General features: G+C 42.9%; 1 protein-coding gene across 25 annotated transcripts in view; it reads left to right on the top strand.

Moving 5' to 3' along the window:
* IKZF1 (IKAROS family zinc finger 1) overlaps window positions 1-26,014 on the top strand; it is a gene marked incomplete at both ends in the record, with an annotated part of 96,754 nt that overhangs the window by 49,886 nt on the left and 20,854 nt on the right. For 8 of the 25 annotated variants that reach the window (XM_084246522.1, XM_084246501.1, XM_084246518.1 and 5 more), the window contains one exon: window positions 21,296-21,556. The exons of 11 other annotated variants lie outside the window; for them this stretch is intronic. In XM_084246522.1, the coding sequence (XP_084102648.1) occupies window positions 21,296-21,556 (261 nt within the window). Of the gene's footprint in view, window positions 1-13,836; window positions 13,897-21,295; window positions 21,557-26,014 lie in introns of all 25 variants that reach the window. 6 more of the 25 variants (XM_084246498.1, XM_084246504.1, XM_084246520.1 and 3 more) reach the window with 2 other exon arrangements.

Here is a 26,014-nt window from a genome sequence, read left to right as displayed (position 1 = left end):
AAGGTCTTTCTTGCACTGTACTTTTTATGAAAGGCCTCTCTAGTTAGTGAATCTCAAACTGAGTGACTAAGAATCTCAAGTGACTAAGACTTCCATGTATTCAACACTCTTTCATGTTTCTTGCTGTGACTCCAGCAAGGGAGATGGTGACAAAGGGATCCAGAAGACAGAATACTGAGAGGCACCCTGGATGGTGCTGTTTTACAATTGCTTTTGTTTACCTGTAACTCCAGACATGAAACACGGGACTTAGCTTCTGTGCATGTGAAGTGCTTCTTGGCAAAATTGTCCCTCTCTTGGGAGAGACCAGTGACCTCCCTGGCCTGACTGGCCTCCAAAACAAATCAACACATGCTGTGAGCAGAACTTCATTTCCGTGAAAGGTGATCCTGTGGAGGACGAGGGACTGGGGAGAAAGGATAAAAGAAACCCAGGACAAAAATACATGGCCACACTATGAAAGTTTCACAAGCACACCCCCCACCCCCCGCCCAGCCCCCCAGCCATCCAGAGGCCTGCCTCAGGAGATATGCAGGGCAACCCCTCACCCCTGCTAGCCAAGCACAGTGTCCCTGAGGACTGCTCCTGTGGCTTCAGCTTGGAGCACAGGGACAGAAAGTGGTCCACTGTCAGGTGCGCTGGGTCACACCTGCCCAAGGTGGGAGCAGATATGGACTGAGATAAAGTATGCAGGGCAGTTGGGCAGTAAGCTCTTTGCCTCCTTGCTCCCTTACACTTTGCTTCAGATAGGAACAAAACCAACTTGCCAAAACCAGAGAGGTAAAAACAACTCAAAATTCAGACATTTTTGGAATCACAAGCCTGCAGTAACCTTCTCCAGCATTTTTGCTCCTCTTTTGCTGGTATTGGGAAGTATTTTATACATAATCATCCAGTGCCCCTGGTTTTGAGCCTGTGGCCCCAGGGCTACATGTAGCAGCCCTGCAGGGACTCAGCAACCCTCCTACAAGTAAATGCTTATTGGATGAACTATAGTTAACCTGTGAAGAAAAACATTAAGTGTCTGGGTTTTACCTGCTGGGACCACTTTAGAGTCACACATCAGTGTCCAAAATATCGTGTTGGGGTAGGGTCAACATGTGGTGCATAGAAGTTGTCTAGAACACTCATCCAGGAAGTCTGAAGGGCGTTGTCATTGGTGGGGGAGGCATTCCTGGGTCTTGGGTGACAGTGGAGATAAACAACCTCATGGCTCCCTCCAGCTGCCCCGAGTAAGCCTTGGCCAGCCTCCTAATCCTCAGGGGACAGGCTCAACTTTCCAGAACTCTTGCTCAAATGGAGACAAACTTAAGGCGACTGCACTGAGGCTGAAAGCTTAGGGCCCATGCTCTCAGCAGCAGAGTGTTGAAGAATAGCAGGCCAAGCAGCAGGCAGGAGGTAGACTCACAGTACAGTCTCCACGTGCCTGTAGCATCCCACCCAAGGCCAGCCCACCCTAGAGCCACCTGTGAACTCATGTGCAGGGGTGTGGGTCTGCCCTCAGTCCAAAGTCCACTGCAGATGGTCTCTCCGTTCGGCTCATTGCAAATGTTACGTGGTAACTTGAAAAAATAAATGGAAAGTTTCTCATGAAGTTTCATGAGATCATTTGTAGTTTCTGTCAGCGCAGTTACAGTTCTTGGGACAGCTAGTGTTGCTTTTGGAAAACAAGGAAGAGGTAAATGATGTCATTAATCTTTAAACCTATGTCTGTCAGGAACTTTCCATCTGAATTCAGAGGCTCGGGAATGAGGATGGCTGGATCCTGGCGGGGCTGACGGCCCCTGCCCCAGGCCTGTGAGAGCACTAGATAAGGGCTTCTTTCTCAGCAGCCCCAGCCAGACTCCTCCGGTAGGCTGCCGTGGCCTTTGCCCTGCTGCTCTTATCACCACAAACAGAAAATGCTACAAACGGGTTACCCCAGTGTCTTTTTCATTTTTCCCTAGATTTCAAGTTTGAGCTCTTTGCCTATTCTTGTATTTGAAAAACGATTTTCGGAGTTGCCAAAAATGATCTACCTGAATATACTTATGCTTTCTGTTCTATTAGTCCATCCTTTTGTGTCAATTCTAAAATTAAAGTTTGAACTACAGTCGAGGAAATTTTACCATGTTCTTACTCTGGAGTTTTCAATACAAGAGAAAAATAGCAGAATGGTCTCTTAGTGGTGTTTAGAGCTTACAAGCAGGAGCACTTGGCTTGTACTCTGAGTCAACAGAGTAGACTTGACATTCCCTCTAAGGCTGAGAACTAAAAGACCATTCTCTCTCAGAAGCTTGGTTGAGATGCAAGAAAGGATATGTGAGTATGTAAGAGTGTGTGCATGTGTGAGTGTATGTCTGTGTGTCAGTCTTGTATAACTGTGTTGTGTGCAAGTGTCTGTATATGTGTGTGTTTCTGGGTGTGTCTGGATGTGCTGGTTGTGTTGTGTGAGTGTGTTGGGTGTCTGAGTGTCTGTGTGTCTGTGTATGAGTGTCTGTGTATCCATGTTCATCTATGCGTGTGTGTTTGCTGTGCATGCTGTGCTAAGCCACCAAATGCAATTCCTTACTCTTGCTTCCCTTTCTGTCACTTCTCCATAATTCTTTGTATTTCGGTTGGCTGGTGTCTCACAACGGCTTCCTCTTTTCCTACATTCCTATATTTCATTATTTGCCTTGTTCCTCTTCTCGGGCTTTTAGAATACAGCCAGGAGGATGTGGAAACCCAGTTACAATATGACACACAAGCTGCAGTGTCACAATCATTCTGGACACTGCATCCTGCAGGCATCTGGAAGAGGAGGAAGATCGATATATGGAGAATGGAATGCAGAAGTGAGGCTTTTGGAAACCTAAGGTCTGGCAAAAACAGGATGATTTTCCTCTGAAGTTTGGCCCAAATCCAGACTAGGGACCAAATCCAGACTAGGCTTCAGACTCTCCAAGGCTGGGGAAGGGGGGTGTTCCTTCTTTGGAAGTGGCAGCATTTCAGAAGCCACTTCTCAAGTCTGAACCCATGACCCCTTCCCCCTCAGAACAGCCCGGTCACCTGGCATCCCTCTTTCTGTCTGTGGGTGTCAGGATGGTGTTCTCTCAGTCTCCCGTCCAGCCCTCTATCCTAACACTGATCCAGTTCCCACCATAAACCCCCAGGAGTAGGGTCCTTTGCTGGTGTGCTTCCCACAGGCAGTGAGAGTGTCTTGCTGCTGGTTTTTCACCTCCACCTCTCAAAGACTGCAGATTCTGTGGTCAGAGACTGTTACCATTTTTCTCGTGACACCCTCAGGCTTTGCACCCACGTGTGTGCAATACCTGGAATTGAAATCAGTCCTCAGATCATATGTGACATGATTTATTTGAAAGACCTGTTTCATAAACTTACTAACTGCTGGAATGAAACTGGAAGGTTTACAAAAGTCAGGTTAGTCCTAGCAAAATAGTCTATTTGAGCTTTCCCTGTGAAATCCTAATGCCAGTCTCTCTATTCTCGTCAGCGTTCCGATCAGATTGCTGGCTGTGGCAGCTAATGAGGAGTGAAAACGCAGGTTCTGGAACCTTGTGGACTTGGATTCCAGTTCCTGCTTTGCCACAGTCCTAGTGGTGACCTTGGGCTGGTCAGGGACCTCTCTGAATCCTCTTTCTCTCATTTGTCAAGTGGGATCATCTTTTCCTCACGGGGCTACCTCAAGAATGAATTAAAAAATGAATGTGCAGAAAGCATTCCATGGGTGGCCGGCACTAGCAGCAGCTTGTAGGTGGCAGAGACGGCTGTATGAGCCACATCGTCCTGATGGAGACATCGATGCTCAATGGTCTGGATTTCAAATGGAAAGAATGTGTGACTTGTCCTGGTCCTTTTCACATGTCTCCAGTAAACACTGAATCATAACATTAGACAGAGATGAGGAGGGGAAAGAAGGAGCCTCCTTCTTTCAAAGAAATATTGCTTAAATGAAGGACAGGATTTTTTAAGATGCTCTACTCCTAAGAAACAGTTAATATTTACTAGGGGGGTGGGGTGAGAGTGTAATGTTTGGATGTACTTCCCAAGATATGTGAGATTTTGACAGAAATTTGGGACCTAGAGGCTGCTGAGTGAGGAGTGAATCTCAGATGAAGGTTTAGAGTGCAGTCAGCAGGAGCAGGGGATAGGCTTCTGTCTTCGGGACTGCACCCACCCTGCTCAGTGTGTACAGGAAGGAGCTGGGTGGCTCAGAATAACCAGAAGGTGGCAGGTCTGAGGGAGTGACTCTGGGGAAAGCACATGGTCCCCTCAGGTCCCAACTTCTTGGGGATGCAGGGAGGGGCAGGTCTTTCTTCCTGAAACCCCCCTGATGATTGAAACCCTGCCCGTGAGACAAGGTTGATAGTGACAGGCTAGAACTGTGTTGTGAGGGTGACCAAAATAACACAAGCTGGAAGGCAGGATATAATAAAATTGAGAAGGACAAAAACAGAGAGATTGAGACAGAAAGGCAGAAGACAAGAGAGAAAGTGAAAGGGTATGGAAATTATAGAGTTCCTTAAAAGAAAAACTATAAAATGCAAAGAGTTTGGAATTTCTTTTACTGGGCTTAGCAATACATTCACACTAGTTATTAAAGAGTTTAAAGTAACCCCATCTCCTACCTTAGGCCTCCCAGCGTCCTCTGTTTATTTTCAAGATGTAGAATTCCATCCTAGGGTACAATTCTTTACCCAGCAATCTTTCCAGTGGTGCCCCCAGTTAAAAAACAAGTAAGCGTGAACTACATTATTACTCTTAGAATAGTGAGACCCTATATGACCCCTGGCTTCAGGGGCCTGCAGCTGCTTGCGGGACTTGGGCAGTGAGGAGACACCCCAGGGAGGAGAGAGACTTGTTGATGCTGCAAACAGTGGAACAGGAGACTGCTCACTACATTGCAATCCTTCAGGTGTAATCTCTGTGAGTGAGGGCTCTCTACCTTCTGGTTATTTTTGAGCTGCCTTTGTAAATGTGTGTCCAAGATGAGCATGTGTGTCTCTTACACAAGCACGCATACTTGGAGACATGCGCACGCATGTTACTAATGTACAGGTGAGATGCATTCATCCCATGCTCGTGCTTCGGTCCCAGCGATCGCTCGCAAGCCCCTTCTGTGGGCAGCCAGCTTAGTCGCAGACATGCCAAGGGACCTCCTACTTTCTGGTCTCTCCTGTCTGTACTCCCTGCCCATGACAACGCCTGGGAAGTGTGATTTGGGGACAGACAACAGGGAGAAATGGTAAAGGCTGTATATCTCTCATAGGGGATATTGTTGCTGAGATATGGTGGCTGCCCCAGCAGCCTCAGCACTACGAACACAAAACACCCTCCCTCCAAGGTAGCACAGAGAGAAGGACAGTGCTACTGCTCCTGGGGCTCAGAGGCAGGGGACAGTGACAATAGGGCTCCTCTTCCCATCCAGTGTCCTTCTTTGCTGAGTCACCTTTTTTTTAAAAGATTTATTTATTTATTTGTTTGTTTTATTTATTTATTTATACAAGAACCAGGATACAGGCCAGATTCGTGGGAGGGTGAGAGGATTCACCAGAGCCAGAGAGGGGAACAGAACAGGCAGACTGATGAAATACACTGCTGAGGGGAGCAGCGGGCAAGAGAGGAGAGGTCTGCTTCGCCATGTGAGATTCTCATCGGCCGGCCGGGATCGAACCCACGCTGCAGAGGCTGTGGACAGCTTCACAGTGCTGCACTCAACGGCCTGTGCCACCAGGGGAGACCCGCTGAGTCACCTTTTGCTTGGAATTCTGACAGGGACACCTTGAGCTTCTGGAAGGGAGGGACAGCTGGGTTCCACCCTCTTTGTGTCCTAGGGGAGATTGCTTTATCTCTGGCCTCCCTGACGTGGGGCCTGGGCTCCTGGGATCTTTGGGGCTTGACACCACGCCAGCCATGGGTATGGGAGGGACACATCCCTCACTGTGGAGGTGGGAGGGAATGGCCAAGCGTATTTGCTGAGCCCCAGGGCACTAGACTTTTGGATGAAGGCAACAACAGGCTGGGGTTTGTGTCCTAGGCCCTTCTTCCTTGAAATATCTCCCCCATATCCAGGCAGACACAGCACATCTGTGACGTGAAGATGTTTTAAGGGCACAGGCAACAACCATACTTTAGAAGGCTGGTCTGGCTTCAGTCAGTGAAAATATCTCTTTTAGACCTCAGCACTTCAATTGCCATTATCAACTTTTACCGATAGTGACAGTTCCCTCAGGATAAGTATGCTGCCAGGACATTGCCTCCAAAACTTATAGCCACATCAGTGAGAGCATGTGCCCAAACAGCCGCCAACTGCCCTGGCCTTGTGCTCGCACTGCAGATGCTCCAAAAGCTCCGAGTTCTTGGCTCCTGCACCCCTCCCCCAGCTCCTCTTCTTCTCATTGTAGCAGGTAAACACAGCACCTGTTTCCTTGGGGAATCTGCCTGGTTTTCTGCCTTTAAGGACTGGGCACAGCCCATCTCTCTGGAGGCCACCTGCCCAACCCCACAGTCATAGCTGTGTGCATCCTGAATTACTTAGCACAGTTTCCGTCTTAGCTGTGTGTGAACCAGTAGACATTTCCCTTGTTGGAATAAGATTTGGAATAGAAAAGTAAAATACAATTCAATTTTTCCCTTATATCTGGGACTCACATTATTTCAACCTCCCCTGGTGTAAGACCCTTCTGATTTGTAATTATATCTCCAATCATCATTACTTCAGTCCTTCTTTATTGCCTGAAAATACCCCTTTCCTTTCCTCTTTTTAAAGCTTGAAGTAAGTGTTCTCATTCTGTTTTTATTGTTATGTTTCCATTTCCTCATTTTTTGTGATTTTCTTACAATTATAGGAGTTAGAGACAAACTTTAAAAATTCCTCCTGATACTGCTGTACTCTTGATACTTTCTAATGGGAAAATATGATTTGCGCCAAAAAAAAGGTGACTTTCCATCAAAAAATTATGAAGCAAGAAGGACATAACGTTTAGAAAATATCCCTAAGCCTATTCTTTAACCTGTTATATATTTCACTCCAAATTGTGATGAATTATGTCTAAGAGGGTAGGTGAGGAAAAATTGTAAATGGCATCAAAAGAATTACTTAAAAGATAATTCCACAAATGGAATCACTATTTTGAACTTGATGTTTTCTTGATTGTACTTTTGAGAAGAAAAGTCTTCGCTTATCCATTGCTCCCTTTCTCAATTACAGACTACTAATCATAGCATTGTCTCTCCTACTTAGTTCACCATCAAGAATTAAAATTGTGTTAGTAAAATACAAACAAAAATCAGGTCCCCAGTTGTACTACATCAGGAGAAATCAGTTCAGATCTCAGTTTATCCCAATCTGTCCATGGGAGCTGTGTAGTTTTGCCCCTTATCTGCTCTGGAGACAGATCTGACAGCTGTACTTTCAAGTAAAGCAAAGCTGACTTTGGCCATCTTTGTCTTGGTCCACTTGAAGGGACAAGAATTGTCCCAGGAATGGATAGTTAGCCTGAAGCACTGGAAGGGAAAGTAAAGGCCTTTGGAGGGTCAGTCCATCTCGTTCCCAAATGGAAGTGGTGACAACAAGGGTGTTTAGAGTGCAGGGAAGCCTGCACACACACTGCATTTTCAAATGTAACTGGCATTTTCCCTAAGGGCCTTTGCTCATTGTCACCACCAGGTCTTTATCCCTGTTAGTTTTCACTTGGTTAATGTTGGTTCAGTATAACTTACCCATAAGCCCTGAAGACTTTGTTGACAAGAAAATTGGCATTGCACTTATATGTCTGTGGTTTTCCACTAAGAAAATGAGCTACTGCACTTGTGTCCTGGTAGAGAACAGCCTTCTACGTATCACCATGCGTCTTCACACAACCTGACAAAATGAATGATTGCTCCCATTTGATGGATGAAGAAACTGAGGCTTAGAGCAGTTGGACTTGACCTGCTCAGTCCACACAGCTGGCAGCAGGCCGAAGTCATATAAACCCTGCCTTCTGACCTCCATCTTTGTGCCCTGTTTCCCACCATGATCCAGAAGCTGCCCCTCTTTTCTATAAGTTGGTGGGTGTCCTTGCTGCCTGCTGACCAGTGAGCACCCAGTCTCCAGAAGGCTGGGATGTGATGGACACAGACAGAAGCCAGAGTGCCTGTTCAAACAAACAAACAAAAACCCAGTCCATATGTGCTGGGTTTTTAGAAATTGAAGTACTGTGTACTGTCAAGAGTGAAAATTGCTCTTACTGACTCTTAAATGCCCCATAATTCTGGGAGCCTCACTTGTAATCAACACAGAAAATGCAAAGTGTCCTTTCGTGTACTTTGCAACTTGTCATTTAATGTAGATTTTTTAAACTATTCAGATGCCATGACTGTCTTCAGAAAGTAAGAGTAGAAGGTGTTGATTCGAGAACCTTATAATGCATACCTTGCATGTTGAAGGTATTATGTAGAAGGGCAAGAAGTGGGGAAAAGGAAAATACAGTATTTGTAAGTCACAGTTTCTTCACTGGGCACAGAATTAGACTGAAGACCCATGTCAGGTTCCAGAACTGAGCCTGGATTGCAAGGACTTTGAACTAGGGAGGGGGGCAGAACTGTAATAACCAATAAAGGGGATCTGGGACCATGCAGGGTGCACAGTCCTGGGGAGGGGAGTCCTAGATGAACAAGGGATAAGCAAGACTTAAGGAGGGGGGGGTTCTGCTGGGATGAGGAGAACATGCCAGACTGTGACTGAGATTTAGTTAGGGAATAGTTAGATGGGCAGCTGAATGGAAGCACTGCAAGGTTATTTGCATATGAAGTGTAGTTGGTGGGGTTTTGTTCTTGCAGTTTTCTACAAGGCCTGCCCATTTAATTTTCTGAATAGCATTGTCTGCTGAGAACATTGCTGTCATTGCTGACTAGTCTAGGAGGATTTTGTCTCATGGTCACAGTACAGACCACTGGAAACTTTGGATGTCATCCAATAAAGGTAGCCTGAATATCACTAACTTAGGCCCATGGAAAGGCTGATTAGAAGGTGACTCTGACAGCAAAGTCAATGCCAGGTGTCAGAGAGGTAGCCATGGCAGCATGGGGGGGAGGCTGAGGACCTGGGCTAAGAGAGGCAGCAGCTTCATGGATGTGCTGGATGTGATGCAATTGGAAACAGTAAGAGGAAAGTCTCAAAAGAAAGCAGAGAGACATTGACAAGTGGCCAGGATGGAGGTGAGAGCCACATGAGTTTGAAGGTATAGAATCCAGAGAAAAGCTCCCTTGGAACATGTAGGCTGAAAGATGGTGAGTTTGGATTTGGATGCGCTTGCTGGAGGCATGGAGAGAAGAAAGAACAGAGGTAGCAAGTGAGCCAGGGTGCATTTCCACAGCAGGAGGCCAGGCCACATCACTGCTTACAAATATTTTGCGTGCCCACTGATACATGACATTATATTGGGGCCACGCAGAATTCAGATCTGAATATGACACCATCATCTGCATGCCAGGGCCCCTGAAGTCTAGAAAGAGGACCCGTGAGATGGGAACCCACGCATGGAGGGAAGGAGACTTCCCACCGGTGCTCCTTGCTCTGTGTCTGTGCATCAGCCTTTAACCTGCCTGTGTTTTCGCTTCCACTTTTCTGGAGTGAACAGTAAGGGGATGTTAGATGTGATCTGTGTCTGATGAAACCTGGAGCTCTCTAATTTAGAGAATTATTTAAGAGTAGATGCCCACCTAGGTATGTTTACAAGCGGGAGACTTTTCAGAGCACTGGACTTGGTCCCTCTTCAGGATGCAGCTAGTTCTCTACTAGGGGCCTGGGCTTGTTGTTTGGACTCTGGCTGGCCCCTGGCCCTCTCCTTTGTTTCTTCGCTGTGACCCTGTTGCTGGCTCAGTGGTGGGGGTGGAACGCGATCTTGTGAGGTACTGCATCTGAAAGCATTTCAAAGGTCATTGCAAATCATACACACATGATTAATAGGAGACTAATGATCTGACTGTGGCTGACAAACTAATGTAATTTAAAGAATACAGATAAAAGTCAAACTAAGCATATTTCTGAATTCTCCTGTATATAAATCTACATCTGCTTATTCTCGCCAGAAATTCATCATTGTCCTTTGATTTGGAATAGACTCTCTCCCTCTGGTTTTGAAAATGCCAAGTATGTTTTATTCTTTCCCTAGGGTGACCACAACATCAAAAGTTCATAATTATCTACACAATTAAATACAAACCAAAAGTGTAATTGTGGGCCTTTAGTTTTCTTTCTAGAGTGTTCATCAACTTGATGATCCAAGTAGGATTCAGAATAAGGCAATTAACAATTTATATGAAAATTTTAGTGACAATTCTGGAAATAAAAATTTCTATCAAATGAGTCAAATTTTCTCTTGAGTAAAAGAATATAATTTGGGAAACTTAGAAAATTTGGCAACATAAAATCTTTTCCTCTCTGTATCCTTTTATAAAACAACGGCCTAGGGCCTCCCTTGGTGGCGCAGCGGTTGAGCATTAGGCTGCGAAGCTGCCCTCAGCCTCTGCAGCACAGGTTCCGTCCCTGGCCACAGGCGAGGGTCCTACATGGTGCGCAGACCTCTCCTGCCACACCCACTGCTCCCCTCAGCAGTGTATTTTGTCAGTCTGCCTGTTCTATTCCCCACTCTGGCTCGGTGAATTCTCTCACCCTCCCATGCTTCTGACTGTATACCCAGTGCTTGTATAAATAAATAAAAATAAATCTTAAAAAAAAAAAGGCCTAAAATTTGGGGTGGAATTTGCTAAGGAAAAGAAGTCTGGGAGTCATTCATAGGTGAATCACTTCTCTGCCCCCAGAGTGACAGTCTGAAGGCCAGGAGAGGGTCTGCTGGGCCACACATCAGACTTAGCAGCAGGACTGTGATGAGGGACTCATTCTGCATCTGCAAATATCTCCTAGTGAGTGGGAAGAGGGTTGTGTGACTAATTTTAAAGCTGGTCTTATATGTACAAACATGTCAGAATGCCAGCACTGGGCTAGTAGGCTCAGGGAGTGCAGATATTAAGACACTGCATGTCCTCACTTGTATGAAGGTGGCCAGTATTAACTGGGCTGTTGATTGATGGCACAGCCAGTGAGGGCACACATTCCAGTCACTGGTTGGAAATCATTTTGTTATGTGGGGGGCTCTATTGGTACATGTGCTATAACTCCTGTGTGTGGGAGTATGCATGTGTGTGTGGGTATGCACTTGCATGCACATGTATATGCTCACATGCAGGCCCAGCGAGTACGTGTTGGCAGCTTCAGCATCTCACACAATTACCAGCGCCTCTCAAGCATCATAAAAGAGAAAATACAGTTTCCCAGTGTCACTTACTGTGTGGGAGAATGTGTGTTTAGAACACCAGCGGTATTGTTGTGATTGGATTGGGTCTCAAAGTCACATATTTGTGTTCTATCATCAGGAGGACAAATTCTAGGACTGCCTTAGAGTTCCAGTCTCCTCACTGATAAAATGGTGCTCACTCCTGCCTCATAAGATCACAGTGAGGGTTAAAGACAATTTATGGAAATTGCTTTGTCAGTCCCTACTATTCACAAAGCTCCTTATGAGAAGCTCCCACCAGGCACTGAACTGAGTAGAATAGCGCGAGGTAGAAGATGCCAGTCTCAGCTAGGACTGAGTTTCCACATTTTGCAGTCATACCTAATTATCTATCCATGTAGAATAGCATGCTCTTCTTTACCTGAACTCAGAAGTTCTTAAGTGTGTGAACTTCTCTGATGTATGAACAAGAGTGAATCCTCATCAGTTCAGTTTGCCTAGAAGGAAGTAGAATATCTCCACAGTTGTTATGTCTTGCTGTGTAAACTTTTTGCAATTTTTAGGGATTCAAATAGCTAGGACCAGAATTTAAAAGCGAATTTAAATTATACTAGACAAAAAACTGATTCGCTTCAAAAGTGATTAAATTTACTGTCCAGTGATGTATTATAATATTATTTATATTAAATGCCAATGTGTATAATAGAAAGCATTCTAATAAAATTACGTATTTCAAGGCTTACATTTTGGCTAGCCAAGAATTGTATAAGTCAGCATTTCCTAGTGGTGAGAAAGTTTTTAGATTAATTGTATTCAGTACTGTTAGTTTACCAGTGAAAAGCCTCTGTTCTGTGGCATTCATCCATATACTCAGTGGCCAGCTGTGGCCCATGGAGCTAAAGGGAAAGGTTAAGAAACTGACTTTAGGGGCTTCCCTGGTGGCACAAGGGGACAGCACTATGAAGCTATCCCACAGCCACTGCAACACGAGTTCAATCCTTGGCCAAGGAGCTGACCCACTTGGCACAGCAGACCTCTCCTATCTCACCCGTTGCTCCCCTCAGTAGTATATTTCAGTCAATCTGCCTGTTCTGCTCCCCACTCTGTCTCTGGGGAATCCTCTTATCCCCACTCCCACATCTCTGGCCTACACCCTAACTCGGTGTGTATAAATAAATAAATTTTTAAAAAAAGAAAAAGAAACTAACTTTAAGTCAAGTCATAGTGAAGCTCCAGATCAGCAAGATCTTAGTGTTAATGTAACATAATCAGAGGATCTTATATTATGTCACATATTATAATAGTCTTTTTTTAAAAATGTAACACCTTAAAGCATCTTTGTTACTCTTCATTGTCTGGGATGGTGCCTATGACACAGCAACTGAGGTTGAAAAGTCCACAGAAAGGGTTAAAGATCAGTAAAGATGCCAAAAGTTAAAAGATCATTGTGAATTCAGTATCACATCGTTGGCAGCAAACCACTCAGTGCCAGGACCCCGACAAACTAACTGGCAACAGGGCCTGCCGCACCTGCATGTGGCAGCATTCTCCATTAAACTTGAACAATCAAGAAACATTATAAATAGGAGAGAATGGGTTTGTTAGGAAATAATTAAACTAGTCTTTTCAAGGAGTGGCTTTAGAAGTGTCTCCCAAACTACGTTAACCCATTGTCCCAATATTTTAAAAAGGTTTTCCATAGGAAAATAGAGTCTGTATTCAGTAAGTTTGGAAAATACCAGCTAAGTGAAATTTGGTAGTTCTGTTTCCTACTAGACAAGACACCATAACCATTACTCAGCTAATTCAGTAGTTCATCTGACAAGTTTGATTCAACAACTACACTGTGATTATAACTCTGAGTCCCTAGATGCCACTCTTGGAGGGAAAATTTGTGCATGTCTGTGCGCACAACGTATGCATGTGTAGTATCTACGATCCTAAAACACAGGCACACCCTGGAAAACTCTGGCCTATAAAACAGAATCAGAACTGGCAAATTTGACCCATTATGAGAGTATGAGAGCAACTGACAAAAAGACTGGCAGAAATGAGGAGCTCTTCTTGAGGTAGGGGGAAACTGATTTTTTTCCCCATTCATCGTGTTGGATGAACATTTCTAATCTTCTGTGCATATTTTCTAAGAAAAAACTGAATGACTAGCATGGCTTCTGCCATCACCCCCTAGGAGACACAACACCGGGGAAACAGGTACCCTCCCCTAAGAACTTCAGTGGTGATGGTGACTCAGGAGCAGCCTGAGCCACTTTTGCTGAAGGGTTTCTCACAGATCTAGAAAGCTTTAGGCTACTGCCCCTGCAATATTTCACACACCTGAAGTCCCTCCAGACACCCTGTGTGATATAGTACCTTGAGCTCAGATCTCCGGGAATTATAGATTTATGTCACTGTGCTGCTTTTTCAGTTGACTTAGAAGGGCTAGCAGTCACAGATTAGAAACTAAATAATGGTTTTGAGCAATAAGATATTTAAAAAAAATAATGCTTTCTTTAAACTCTTACTGTATCTCTCAAATGGAATCACAACCCAGCTTTCTTTTCCTTCTTTATTGCAGTTACATATGGGGCTGATGGCTTTAGGGATTTTCATGCAATAATTCCCAAATCTTTCTCTCGTAAGTATATGCTTTGCTTCTAGAAAAATGGAGGTGTGGATTCATTTCATGCTCAGCTTCCACAGTGTAAATATTTTGAATGTGTGTGTGTTTCTTCACCACCTTCCTTCATGCTTGAAGAATGAGGTAGATGAAATGCTGACCATTCTGTTCATTAAACCTTCATGGGGGGGGGGGCAGCGCATGTACAATAAAGTAACATATAAGAAGGTTCTAGACTTTTGAAAGATGTAGTGTTGGGTGTGCCTTCTGTGGTGGCAGTGGAGTAATGAAAGGATAGAAGTAATAGTGGAAATAATAGAAGTAACAATGAAATAATACTGTTAAACAGTCTTATGATGATGATTATCTTCTTTGTACTGACTATGATAATAAAATGCCCAGGCAGTCTGTCACCATTAAACAGCATGGCATGTTTTGAAGATAAGTTTTACAATTTGTAGGACAGGAGAAAGATGCATGTTCTCTTTCTGTTGCTCTGAAGTATTAATTTCAGATCCTGGAAGAGAAAAATCACAGGCTTCAAGGACATTAGTCCGTGATGACTGCTGCCTGAGCAAACACATTTAGTATTTCATGCATGGGGGATCTTCCTGATCTGAGCCTTTAAACTCAAAGCAGGTGCTAATTTCATTTTTCTTTTTTAGGTGTTGAAAGATGATAAATGATAGATATATTTGGACAATATTCTTAAAATAGTATTTTAAGGAATGGAGAGTGCTTTTCAAAAATGTACAGATAAATTTTGAAGTGATATAAGTTGGTAACCGCCTTAGGACTTAAGACTTCAGAGGCTGTATTAGTCAATTTTCTAGTATTAAAAAGCAACATCAGAAAACAGGTCATGCCAGTTAATGCTGTAACAATTAGTAATGCATGCTCTAATGTAAAAGGTGATAGTAACAGTTAAAGATAGGTTTCTGACATCCTGGTTATCAAAACTCTGGAGTCTAAAGGATTTAGAATAACAACCTACATGTCTGTTGTTCCTGCATGTAAAAGTTATAGACATCTTTCTCTTACCAGTGATCCATTGATTCAACTTTAAAGCAATATATATTAGGTTATATAGGTGTGTGTGTGTGTATATATATATATATATTTATATATATATGTGTGTGTGTGTTTATATATGTGTATGCATGCTTATATGACTAAACATTAAGGAAGTATGACAGAGAAATATTCATTTTGAAATGAGCAATCACTTCGTTAAAGTATTGAGAAATCAGTTTCACTTAAGACCAAGAAGTACATTCTGAGACATCTTTCATTAAATCTGAAGAAAATTTTAGCTCAAATACATTGTCATGTTGAAACAAGTCCTTTGGTGAAGACTTCAGTATGTGAAAAATTGCTGCACACAAGCACATGATACTTGTATCTTTCATAAGGCAGATGATACATGTTTTGGTACACTGCCTGTCTATATGTTTATATAAATGGTTATCGTGTTATTAATATCTCTACCCACCACCACATACCCAGATGACTGTTGATCATGACTTCTCCACCTAACAGCAACCAAACTGTTCTGAGCCAACATCACCACCTAGTGGTCATGGTGGAGAATTGCCCTCCTTACCACTCAACTTGGTCATCTTGAAAATGAACCAACCACCTCCTCTATTCCCAGTGTGCTTATCTAGTTCCTTGAGGAAAATGTACATATGCTTGTAATTCATTCATTTTTTTTCATACTCTTCCACTTGCCTTTCCATGATTTTATTCCATTCAAAGTCCTAAAACATCAAGCAAGGAGAAAAATATTTTTAATCGTATCTTGACAAGAAAAAAAAAAACACATTTTAAATTGAATAAATTATAGTAAATGGTTTCATTAACTTATAAAGACTTAAAAGTTTTCAAAAACTGTTCTATAGTCAGTATGAAAACCTCTAAATAGCTCCTCTTCATCTCAAAATTTTTATTCTGCTTATGCAGGGTATGTCTCAAATATCTTTATTCCATTTGATTTTACTTGCTAGTTACCAGTACTACAGGAATATTTCTGTCTCTTATTTTTTTTTCATTGAAAATATTCACCATTTCTAGTGTATATGGTCTAAACTCGTATCACTGTGACAAATTCAGAGTATCTTTCCAATAGGAAAATGCAGTCTGAGAAAATGTATTTTACCAGTAAATATAAAGACACATTGTAAAAAGGAAAGAAAAATGAAGAGGAAGCAAAACCCATTCGTAAGGTGGGGACTGCCGGTATACATTATACCTATGCATTAAAATGTTTTAATCATTCATGAGCACATGCAATGCTTGGCAGCCGACTGACACGCCTTGGCCCCTCTGACCTCTGAGTAACCTACATTCTCCACATTTATCCATGCTAAGCTGTTCTATATACTGAAGTCAACCTTCTGGTGTTGGGGGTCTCTCTGGGACAGTTGTGTTACCAGCAACATCAAATCCCATTAAATCAGGAAGCAGATTTTAACTTTTTGTCATTTTGGTAGCACCTGAGAAGTATAGCAGCTTTTGATTCTGGATTAGAAGGCATCCACTCTTAATATAAGCCACATTTATTAAATAATAAAATTGGGCTTCTGTCCATTAACTCTCAGCAGTCAATGAAAGAGCTATGGGGCAGAGCCGAGTGTCAGAGTAACAAAACACACAGGCTCCACTTCATGTTCTATATTTAATCAGTTCAATTCAGAACCTTACTGAGTTCAACATTTTTCTAAGTGGTGGGGGCATAAAGTTACAAAATATTTATAAGTATCCCGATATTCAAGGAGAACATAACATTTCATAAAAGCAATACCACAGTGAGGCAGTTCCTGCTGCGAGGCAGTGGAACAGATTGGGTTCTTTAGGAATATGTAGGTTCTACACTGTCAACATAAATCTTTGGTAGCTTCCCATAGAGACTCATCTGTGGGATGGACCAAAGTCCAATAAAAACAAATTAAAAAGAGATTGACTAGTTCATAGAATTGATTTTGGGGTAAGTCTGATCTGTACTATTCAAGGAGAGGCAATTTTGAAGAAAGTAGGAGTCATCACATGACATTCTCAACCGAATAAAACATGGGTCTAGCATATCCCTTGGGTGGGGTGTCTGAACATGAAACTGCCATGAAATGAACAGCTAAAGTGAATTCCCACACCCATCCTTCGACTCCATCATTAGTTGAAACAACTGCTAGGGCCATTGCTTGTGCAGGACCGTGCAATTCAAAATAACAGAACAAGAAGCATGCAAACTTAGTGAGCCTGCGCATGTACCCCACCATCACAAAGCAAACTCTACTTGGTACTTTCCTCCATAGAGAAAGAGGCAGAGATACAGGACCAGGTCCCCCCATCAAGTGCCACTTGGGTAAAAGGGAGCCTGCAGGAGTAGCCACGGTGCTCCAAGCATCAGCCTCCACCTGCCCCTGCTTTGTGGAGGCCTCCTAGGGCGGAGTCTGCCCTCTTGGAGGAAACTGAGTGCTTCTTCACCTCTCTTCTGTGCCATCCTGTTTGTCCCACATTCCAAGGGAGACCCTCCTGTGCAACCTCTCTGCACCAGGGTCTATTTCCAGCAAGTACAGTGCCATTGAAGTCCTCTAGGAACTGATCTCAGTCCCCACCAATGTTTTTCCCTCAACCCACACTCCAGACTCTGCTTGCTCTTTTAAAAGGTGGCATGTGGCCTGGCTAGTACAAGGGACTCAGATTTCAGTCAAGTGGGACTCATACTGCCTTTTATGTTTTTCCTTTTTCTGGCCACATCACTACTTGAGCTTACTGTGAGCTAAACCCCAAAAGCTAAGACCCCTCCATCTGAACTTGTGTTTCTTGGCTGTTAATTTCATTTAAGTGGGTCTTATTTACATCTGTTAGATTTTGACTTTGAGATCTGCTCTGTTTAAGACTGTTTCATGTCCTGATTTCTATCATCTGAGGGAAAAAAAAAAAAACAGCATGTTATCTGTGCTCTCTTTCCAGCCAGATGAGAGAGCCTCCTCCTTAGTGGGCAGCAGTCCCTCCAGTTCTCCATACAACCAGCATCTAATTTGCATTTGTCCACAAAATGTGAAAACCTTTCCCCATATTTAAGGATAATTCCCACAGGCTGGCATCCTACATGCCCAGGCTGGCAGAGTTGTCCACTTGATCTCACCAGGACCCCCACCATCATTCTCACCCTCTCTTAAAGACCCTTCCTGTCATCCTGAGGCTCACAATTTGTTCCCAGAGACCACCAAGCTTCCAGCTCTAAAACACTGGGCTCTTGCCATCTAACTCCTACTTTTGAATGTATTTGGCCTTTGCTTCTACAGAGCCCTCTGTCAAGTTCCCATGATTTAGATTGGCTTCCTTGACCCTGCCTCAGTGTTCTGGGATAATGTCTGCATACTTTTTTCAAAAACCTAGAACAGTATCCTGGACTTGGTTCTTTGAAATTTGCTTCTTCCAGTTCTAACATACCTACCTAATATTGTACCTGCAGTTTCATGGTAATTTATAATAGACTTGTGTGATTTAGAACGCCCCCCCTTTTTGTGGCTCTATTACAGTTCTCAGAGAAAATATCATAGGCACAATTGTGACAGAGCCCTGCCCTTGAAAACTACTAGTCAAATGAATGACTGCTATCAAGTCTCCTGGTATGAGGGCCTTTGTGGTCTTTGAGGTGACCACTGCCCCATACTTTCTCTGAAACTGCCTCCGTCTCTGTCCCTTCTGATATGGCTTGACCTCTGCAAGCTGTTGCTATACTGGAGAGTGTTAGACATCAGAAACCTCAGGGCTGTCCCCTGCTCTCCTGCTCTTGCTCCTGTTCCCTACCACACAAGCCACATAAAGCGTGCTGAAAAACTACCCTTCCTCTTAATAATGATGAACAAGTGAGAGTTTCTGGCAGGTGTCAATGTACCACACATGGACTTGTGTCTTTTGGAAAACAAGAATTTACTAGCTAGTAACTGTGAATTTATTAAATGAATCAAGTGAAGGAACACACTGAGGGGATTATCCCCATGCTGTTCATCTGTGTGGTTTCCTTCTCTTGCCACGGGGGTCCCCAGTCTGTCCTCTGTACCACAGTCCTGTGTCTCAGCTCCAGTGGTTGGAGGACTTGCCACACAACAGTAATTCATTCCACCATGTTCAAGAATGCCACCTCACTCTCAAAACCACAAGATGGGTGATTAAAAATAATCCCCAGTGATGAAGTTCAGAGAGCTTTGAAGCTTTATTGTCAGTGCTTCCAGAGCATTCCAGTGCAGAACTTGGTGAACAGTTAGGCTCTAGGAAATTAGCTTCCACTCAAAAATACCAAGGCCATGGCCCTGAGAGTGCTGATTGCAGACCCCAGAGTTCAGAGAGTGCCCTGGCCAGATGGCACCCAACATCCCTTCCTGACTTGTCATTTACACTAGTGGGCCAGCAGGATTTGGCCCCCCTTGTCCCTGATGGCTGGGAGAGATTGCAGGAGGTCACCGAGAGGCAGGGTCCTTCTGAGTCTCTGGTCTTTAGAGCCCTGTGGGAAGTACATTTGGAGAATCCCCCCATACCTGATTCCCCAGAATGCTCTTGCATGATCCTGGGGCCTGATGGGAAGAGATACTCCCTCGCTTCTGGGATCTGAGTCCACAGTGAGGACTGTGGCCCATGTTCCAGCTCATTATCCCACTCACTTACTCTTCATAAATCTTTTGTCCAACAAGTGAATGGAAATGTCCTCACAGTATAGCAGTTAGGCATGCAGGTGCTGGAACAGGCTGCCAGTTGGTAGCTCTGTAAACCTTAGGCAAGATGTTCAGCCTCTCTGTGCCTGAGATTCTCCATCTGTCAGGACAATAGGAGCACCTCCCTTATAGAGGTGCTGAGCATTAAATACCACAGTGTAATAAAATGCCATGTGCCTGACTCCTGCTTAGGTGCCATTAATGTCACTAGGGTAAGAGTGAGCACCCTCCACCCAAGGCTCTGTCAGGATGCACTTCCACTTACCATGCTAAGTCACTGTCCTAAACTAGCTTCGACTCTACACTTCAAACTCTACACTCCCAAATCGAAAAGAATGCATTGAATAAGAATAAAGTGTTACTAATTTATTATTGAAAGCAGTTGTTCTCAGGCTTGACTGAACATCAACATTCCCTGGAGAACTCAACGAAACAAGTTTGGTGGGCCCACCCCAGAGTTAGTATTTCAGCAGGTCTGCTGTAATGGAGTTTGCTCTTCTAACGAGTTCTCTGTGATACTGATGCTACAGGTCCAGGGACCACATGTGAGAGCCACCAATTCAAAAAATTGATCAAGCATTTTGTAGTGGTGACTGTCATCTGCCTCACTGATGATCTTACTTGGTGGAATTTCTCTGCCCACCCTTCATCTGTAGACAGTGTGATGGGAAAGTCATGACTGTCAGCATCACTTCTGTCCCCAGTGTTGGATTTGTCCATTTACCATCAGTTGGTGTTTCAGAGGAGTGCAAGCTAAATGTCTCCTGTTTTCTTTACCAAGAAAAAAAATATGTGAATGAGATAAATAATTGCCCTCAATGTGACTTAAAGGAAATAGTAGTGCAGACTAAATGGTGGTTATTGACTTTTTCAACACCAGCCTTTCACCTCCCACACATCTTTATCTTTGAAATGCTGTTCTAGCGCTCTTGCATTCATACACTATCACAATCTACTCTTTAGCAGTTGGAAGGAATGTGACAAATCATATAGCAAATCAACTTTAGGACACTGGTTTCATTATCATCGTGAAATTAAAAGGTGTTAGAATGATCATATAACAAAGAAACAAAAAAAAAATTCAAGAAATCTGTAATGTGATGAGAAATCTAAGCATGTGTCTGCTAAGTTTTACACCAAAGCTCATTATTACATGAAAAACAGGAAGGTCTCATTTGTAAGTAAGAGAACTTTGTCAGGTTCCATAACCACTTACAAGGGATTTTGCCAAGTAAAGCCACACAGCATTGGGAGTTAGATGATATAGTCACCTCTGGTGTAAGATTGTCATCTGGAGGACAGGGAGCAGGCTCCACCTGCAGTCACTCCAGAGACACCACAAGCCTGTGACTGTGCAGCCAGTGACTGTCCCCTGTGTAGCGCAGAGGCCTCTCATGTTAACATGAGATTTTGTAAGTAGCGTCTTTATGCATTCTTAGACACTGCCATCTGGATCTATCCATGCCAGGCAACTTGTTCCAAGCCATCATACCTTCCACCATATGCCCTGAGAGCCAGGGGAAACCTAAACATCTGAATCTCAGGGCTGCTGTCCCCATGATATAAGCTGCTAAGAACTTCTGTTTAGGGGCTCTTCACTTGCTCTTGGTTGTCTTTTTGCTGCTGTGTTGTTTTGTTTTGTTTTGTTTTTTTGTTTTTTTGCGATGACACTGAGTGGCACCCTGTATTGTTTCTTTCAGCCAGTAATGTTAAAGTAGAGACTCAGAGTGATGAAGAGAATGGGCGTGCCTGTGAAATGAATGGGGAAGAATGTGCAGAGGATTTACGAATGCTTGATGCCTCAGGAGAGAAAATGAATGGCTCCCACGGTGGCCAAGGCAGCAAAGCTTTGTCAGGAGCTGGAGGCATCCGACTTCCTAACGGCAAACTAAAGTGTGATATCTGTGGGATCATTTGCATCGGTCCCAATGTGCTCATGGTCCACAAAAGAAGCCACACTGGTAAGGCCTGGTGTAGTTCCCCCTTTAGTGGACTGGAAAAGGTTGTGGGGTGTTGCAGGAGGAAAATATTGTGTCTTAGTTGATGTTCTGAGCATGTTTCAGGTGGACTAGCAGTACAGCAGTGACTCCAAGTCCTAGCTAAGTGTAGAGTGCTTATTCTAGAACAATAGAGTAAAGAAAGGACTTCTAAAATCCACCAGTTCAGCCTTAAAGATTAAAGCAATAAACAGAAAGGAAAAGTTAACGGCCTCATGTGCAAATCCCATCCAGGGCCTGACATACAGCAGAGCTGCATCAGTAGGTGGCATGTGCTCAGTAGCCTACCCTTCAGGAAGTAAAATAAAAGAAACACAAAAAGAGATCGATACTCGACAACTTGATCCTCACATTTTCCATTGAGAAACTCTGAGTAAAACATGTACTTTCTCCTTTTTTTTTTTTTTTTGCATTCAGACTAACAGGGCTTGACTTTTAGAAACATTAGTAAATGATGGAGTGACAGCAATATTTAGTCTTTTGGAAAAAGTTTAAAGTAAGTTTTCACATGGCTTACTCTCCAAAAGGTAAGACTTTAAATAAGATTTGATTACTACTAGTTTTCATCGCAATTGGTATAGAATTTAATACCAAAACCCTTGTCTTATTGGGCAGTGTATCAGGGGTTTTGAAAACTTAAAAGAATATACTATCCTGTGTCCAAAAGTGATAGTGTCCGATGACTTTGCCCAAACTCTCAAGATGTTTCACAATGGGGGTGGTGTGGGGAAAGAGGGACTTATTTCTGCCACCCCATGAATTTGGTCCTAGCGATTAACCAATCACATACTTTTCCACCAGAACTATTGAGTCACTGCCACTGGCACTAAACAATCTTTGAAGTAAAATATTAATGAGATGCATTTTGCCATTAAATATATGCATGAGGTGCCTTTTGAATTGAACAGAAACTTTACTCTTCTGCCTAGAGGTGAACAAAACAATAAATTCACTGAGAGTTTGAACATAGCACATGGAAACCCTGAGCCATCAGTCCCTAGAGAGTGGCACGGGAGTCTCAGTAAATAAACCTAGTGTCTGCCACCACACTTCACAGGAAAAACAAGATGGAAATCATACTGTGACATTTTGTAAGATGTCTCAGGAAAGAGACAATGAAGACTTGAAAATCACTGCCCTCTGTGATTCTTACATGCAGCCAAACAGATACATGTTTATCAAAAATGAAATTTGTTGAGCTTTTAAAAAACTGTTTGTTAGGAAATGCAGATCTTTGTGGAATTGTAATTTTTATATTTGAATAAGAGCTGTTGCCAAAATGATGTAATACATCTGGAAAACTGTAAAATGTTTATTTTCAATAAGAATTCATTTTCAGTAAAAACATCATTTCTCACTTATACAATTAAGCAAGTTTTACTTTTCCCTTCATCCTAAAGTCATCCAGTGCAATAGACCCATCATATCCAGCCCTCAGTAAAGCTTGCAAGGGAATAGTCACACTCTCCCCTTCCATAATGAGGTGGAAATTAAAATGAAGGTAGGATACCTTGTGATGGACACTTTACAGAATATGCCAGGACCCATGTTAATATATTCCTGATGGAGGAAAAGACCTCACAAATGAATTACTTTCCTGCTAATTCATGTAAAGCTTGACTATACAGTGAATATTCTCTTAAATAAATATTTGATAAATGAATCAAATTCTGGCATACTAAATTGCCAAAATATAATGACTGCCTGCTCTGATAAAAAGAATAATTACATTTAATGAATAAACCTGCTAAGCACAGATATGCAGAGTGGAACCTGCAGTTTGCTGCCCACTTCTCCCCACAAGTATCAGCCAACATGTTGAGTCCTTCATTGCAGAGCAAGTAAATTACAGAAATAAGGACATACATGCAATCACTTTTATAGTTCCTTCCTTGATTTTTATATTTTCAAAAACAAAACACCTGAAACAGTGAACTCACAGGCTGTCTTCCTAATGTGTCTTCACTTGAATAAAAGAAAAGGTCACAGGTAGAAACAGAAATAAAATACATTGGCCAACCAGGGTAAATAACTGGACATGCTGGAAAGGTTTTCAGTTTCCTGGGATCTGAGAGGAAGAGGTTAGGAAAGACATGTTTTGCTTCACCACCAACCTCACCCTGAATTCTCTAAGTTTAAAATGTTTCTACAGCGATGCTTTCCAGACTTTATGGGGCAAATAAGTCACTCAAGGATCCTGTAAAAATGCAGATTCTAATTCAGAGAGATCCACAGCATCTGCTGAAGGTGGAACTCATGGTTGAATAACCAGCTCTTTAAACAGTGTCACTGCAGAGTGCTCTTCAAGATTTTTCCCTGGAAGGTAGAGCTTGCTCCTGCCAGTTTCCAGTTAAGCTGGGTGCTGACATTGCCTTTACCTCTACCTTTGCTCATGTCACCACCTCAATGAGTTACCATTGGTGCCATTTTCTTAATGGCTCATTGACACCACCACCTCCTTAGCTTTGCTGTTCAATTCCATACTTGAACTCAAGGGTAACAGTAATACCTTCCCCACTGACTTAATGCTGCATATTTGCATGGTGGGGTTTTCCTTGCACTCCAAGCTTCTTTCACACCACTCTTCCCTCTGAATCTTACATTAAGTCAGATTACATTAATGTAATCTTACATTAATCTTACATTATTCTAAAGGATGGGATTTTTTTTTTTAAATAAAGGTCAAGAAAAGTGTCTCAAGTTATGGTCATTCTGTACTGTCCTGTACAGAATGCAGGATGACTGACTCCATGCAGGATGCAGTCACCTTTGTTCAAAAGCAGCAGAAGCATGGAATACTGTATTCATTATAGTATTTCTCCAAGGTACCGTTTCAATAGGTCTGGGCCAATTCTTGCAATTCAGGTATTTTTTTAAATTCGCCTTCTTCTGAAAACTCACCAATTTTATGATGTAGACATCCATGAAGACTTAACTTTTTTACCCAATTAAGTTATTAAAAGGGATTTGAATATTCTTAAAGAGCCTTCCTGAAACAACGGATCATTAGTCACTGGGATTTAAAACTGAATTTTGAATTAATCATAATTAAAGTCCTCATGCCACTTAAATAAAAGGAAATAGAACCTTGGTAAAACTTGATTTTACTTAGTTATAAAAAACAAGCATTGACCTGTAGGAAGCTAACAACTGACCAACAGAAGAACCCAAATAGCTTGGGCTGGGCTCTGTCCTCAGCTCTGGCCTGTGCTCCCTCTCCTATAAATCCCTCCAAAAGGAAACCACCTTGATTGGAGCTCTGTTGTCACTTCAGCGAGTATCTCTTCCAGTTCCCTTGCCCTGTATTACATATTCAGAAACAAATAAAATTCCGAGAACATTTGCTTGCTGGATTCAGAGACCAGCACAGCAGGATACCTAAACTGTTGACTCAAGTTAGAGGACTGATTTCACTCTTGAAACACTCATCTTTCTCTCTTTCCTGGCCTGTTCTTCAGGAGCGGAAGGGGGACATGACTGTAACAGCCTGGTCCTTTCTACCCTTGCCGACTCATGCTACTGCAGAGACATTGGCTGGACTGCAAGTTCCCACCTGGGTTTTCCCCCCAACCCCCTGGCCTCAGAGGAAGCAGGGAGCCCCAGCTCTCACAGTGTAGGGTTGGGTCTCTAGCTTTGAGTCATACCGTACACATCTGTGTCACTAGGCATGTCCCACATCCTTACCATAAGCATTTTTAGGACATGAGCTTGCCCAGCTGACCCACCATCCTGAAGGTCTACCCTGTCCAAGGAGAGCCTGGCCGGAGGCACACTCTGTTTCACCCCCACAGAGCTCTGCACACAGCCTCTGCTCTACTTCCCTTTTAACTCTTGTTCCCTTAGAGTACACACACTGTCACACACATTTGTGCCATGAAGGCCCAGAATGCTTCTAATATACAATTAAAAGTTCTCTCTATTGGACATGAACATAGATGGCTACCATCTATTTTAATTCTTCATCTAATGTTTGTAATGCAAAGATTTAGTTAGTTTTGTCTCACCATGCCACCTGCTTGACTTTAAAACCCTTCTCTGTTTGGCCAGATGTAGAATCAGGAAAATACTGAATATATCCTGGCTGATGTCAGGACCCCTCCTTTTGGTCTGTAACTGAATATCTTTGTAAATTAGTTTCAGCTTTTACAGCAGCATATCTGTCCTGTGAACTTGAAAACAAACCCAAAAAAATCAAGTAATTCAGGTTCCAATATAGGCTTTTTAATTTAATTGGATGTAGATTTTAGTAGAACCAAATATAGTTCTGCTTAATAGCTTTTGATTAGTGCTGTCTTATTTGCCAAAATCATGTTCACCAATTGGGAAAATTATGAAATGTGCATTTTAACACATTCATCATTCCTAAGAAAAATTGTTACTAGGAAATGCATTTTCATGTTATCTTAGCACCAGAGATTGTAG

Source organism: Talpa europaea (genome assembly GCF_964194135.1).
Source record: "Talpa europaea genome assembly, chromosome: 11".
Classification (NCBI taxonomy): Eukaryota; Metazoa; Chordata; class Mammalia; order Eulipotyphla; family Talpidae; genus Talpa; species Talpa europaea.
Note: the sequence above shows the minus strand (reverse complement) of the source record. Positions and strands in the feature narration are given on the sequence as shown.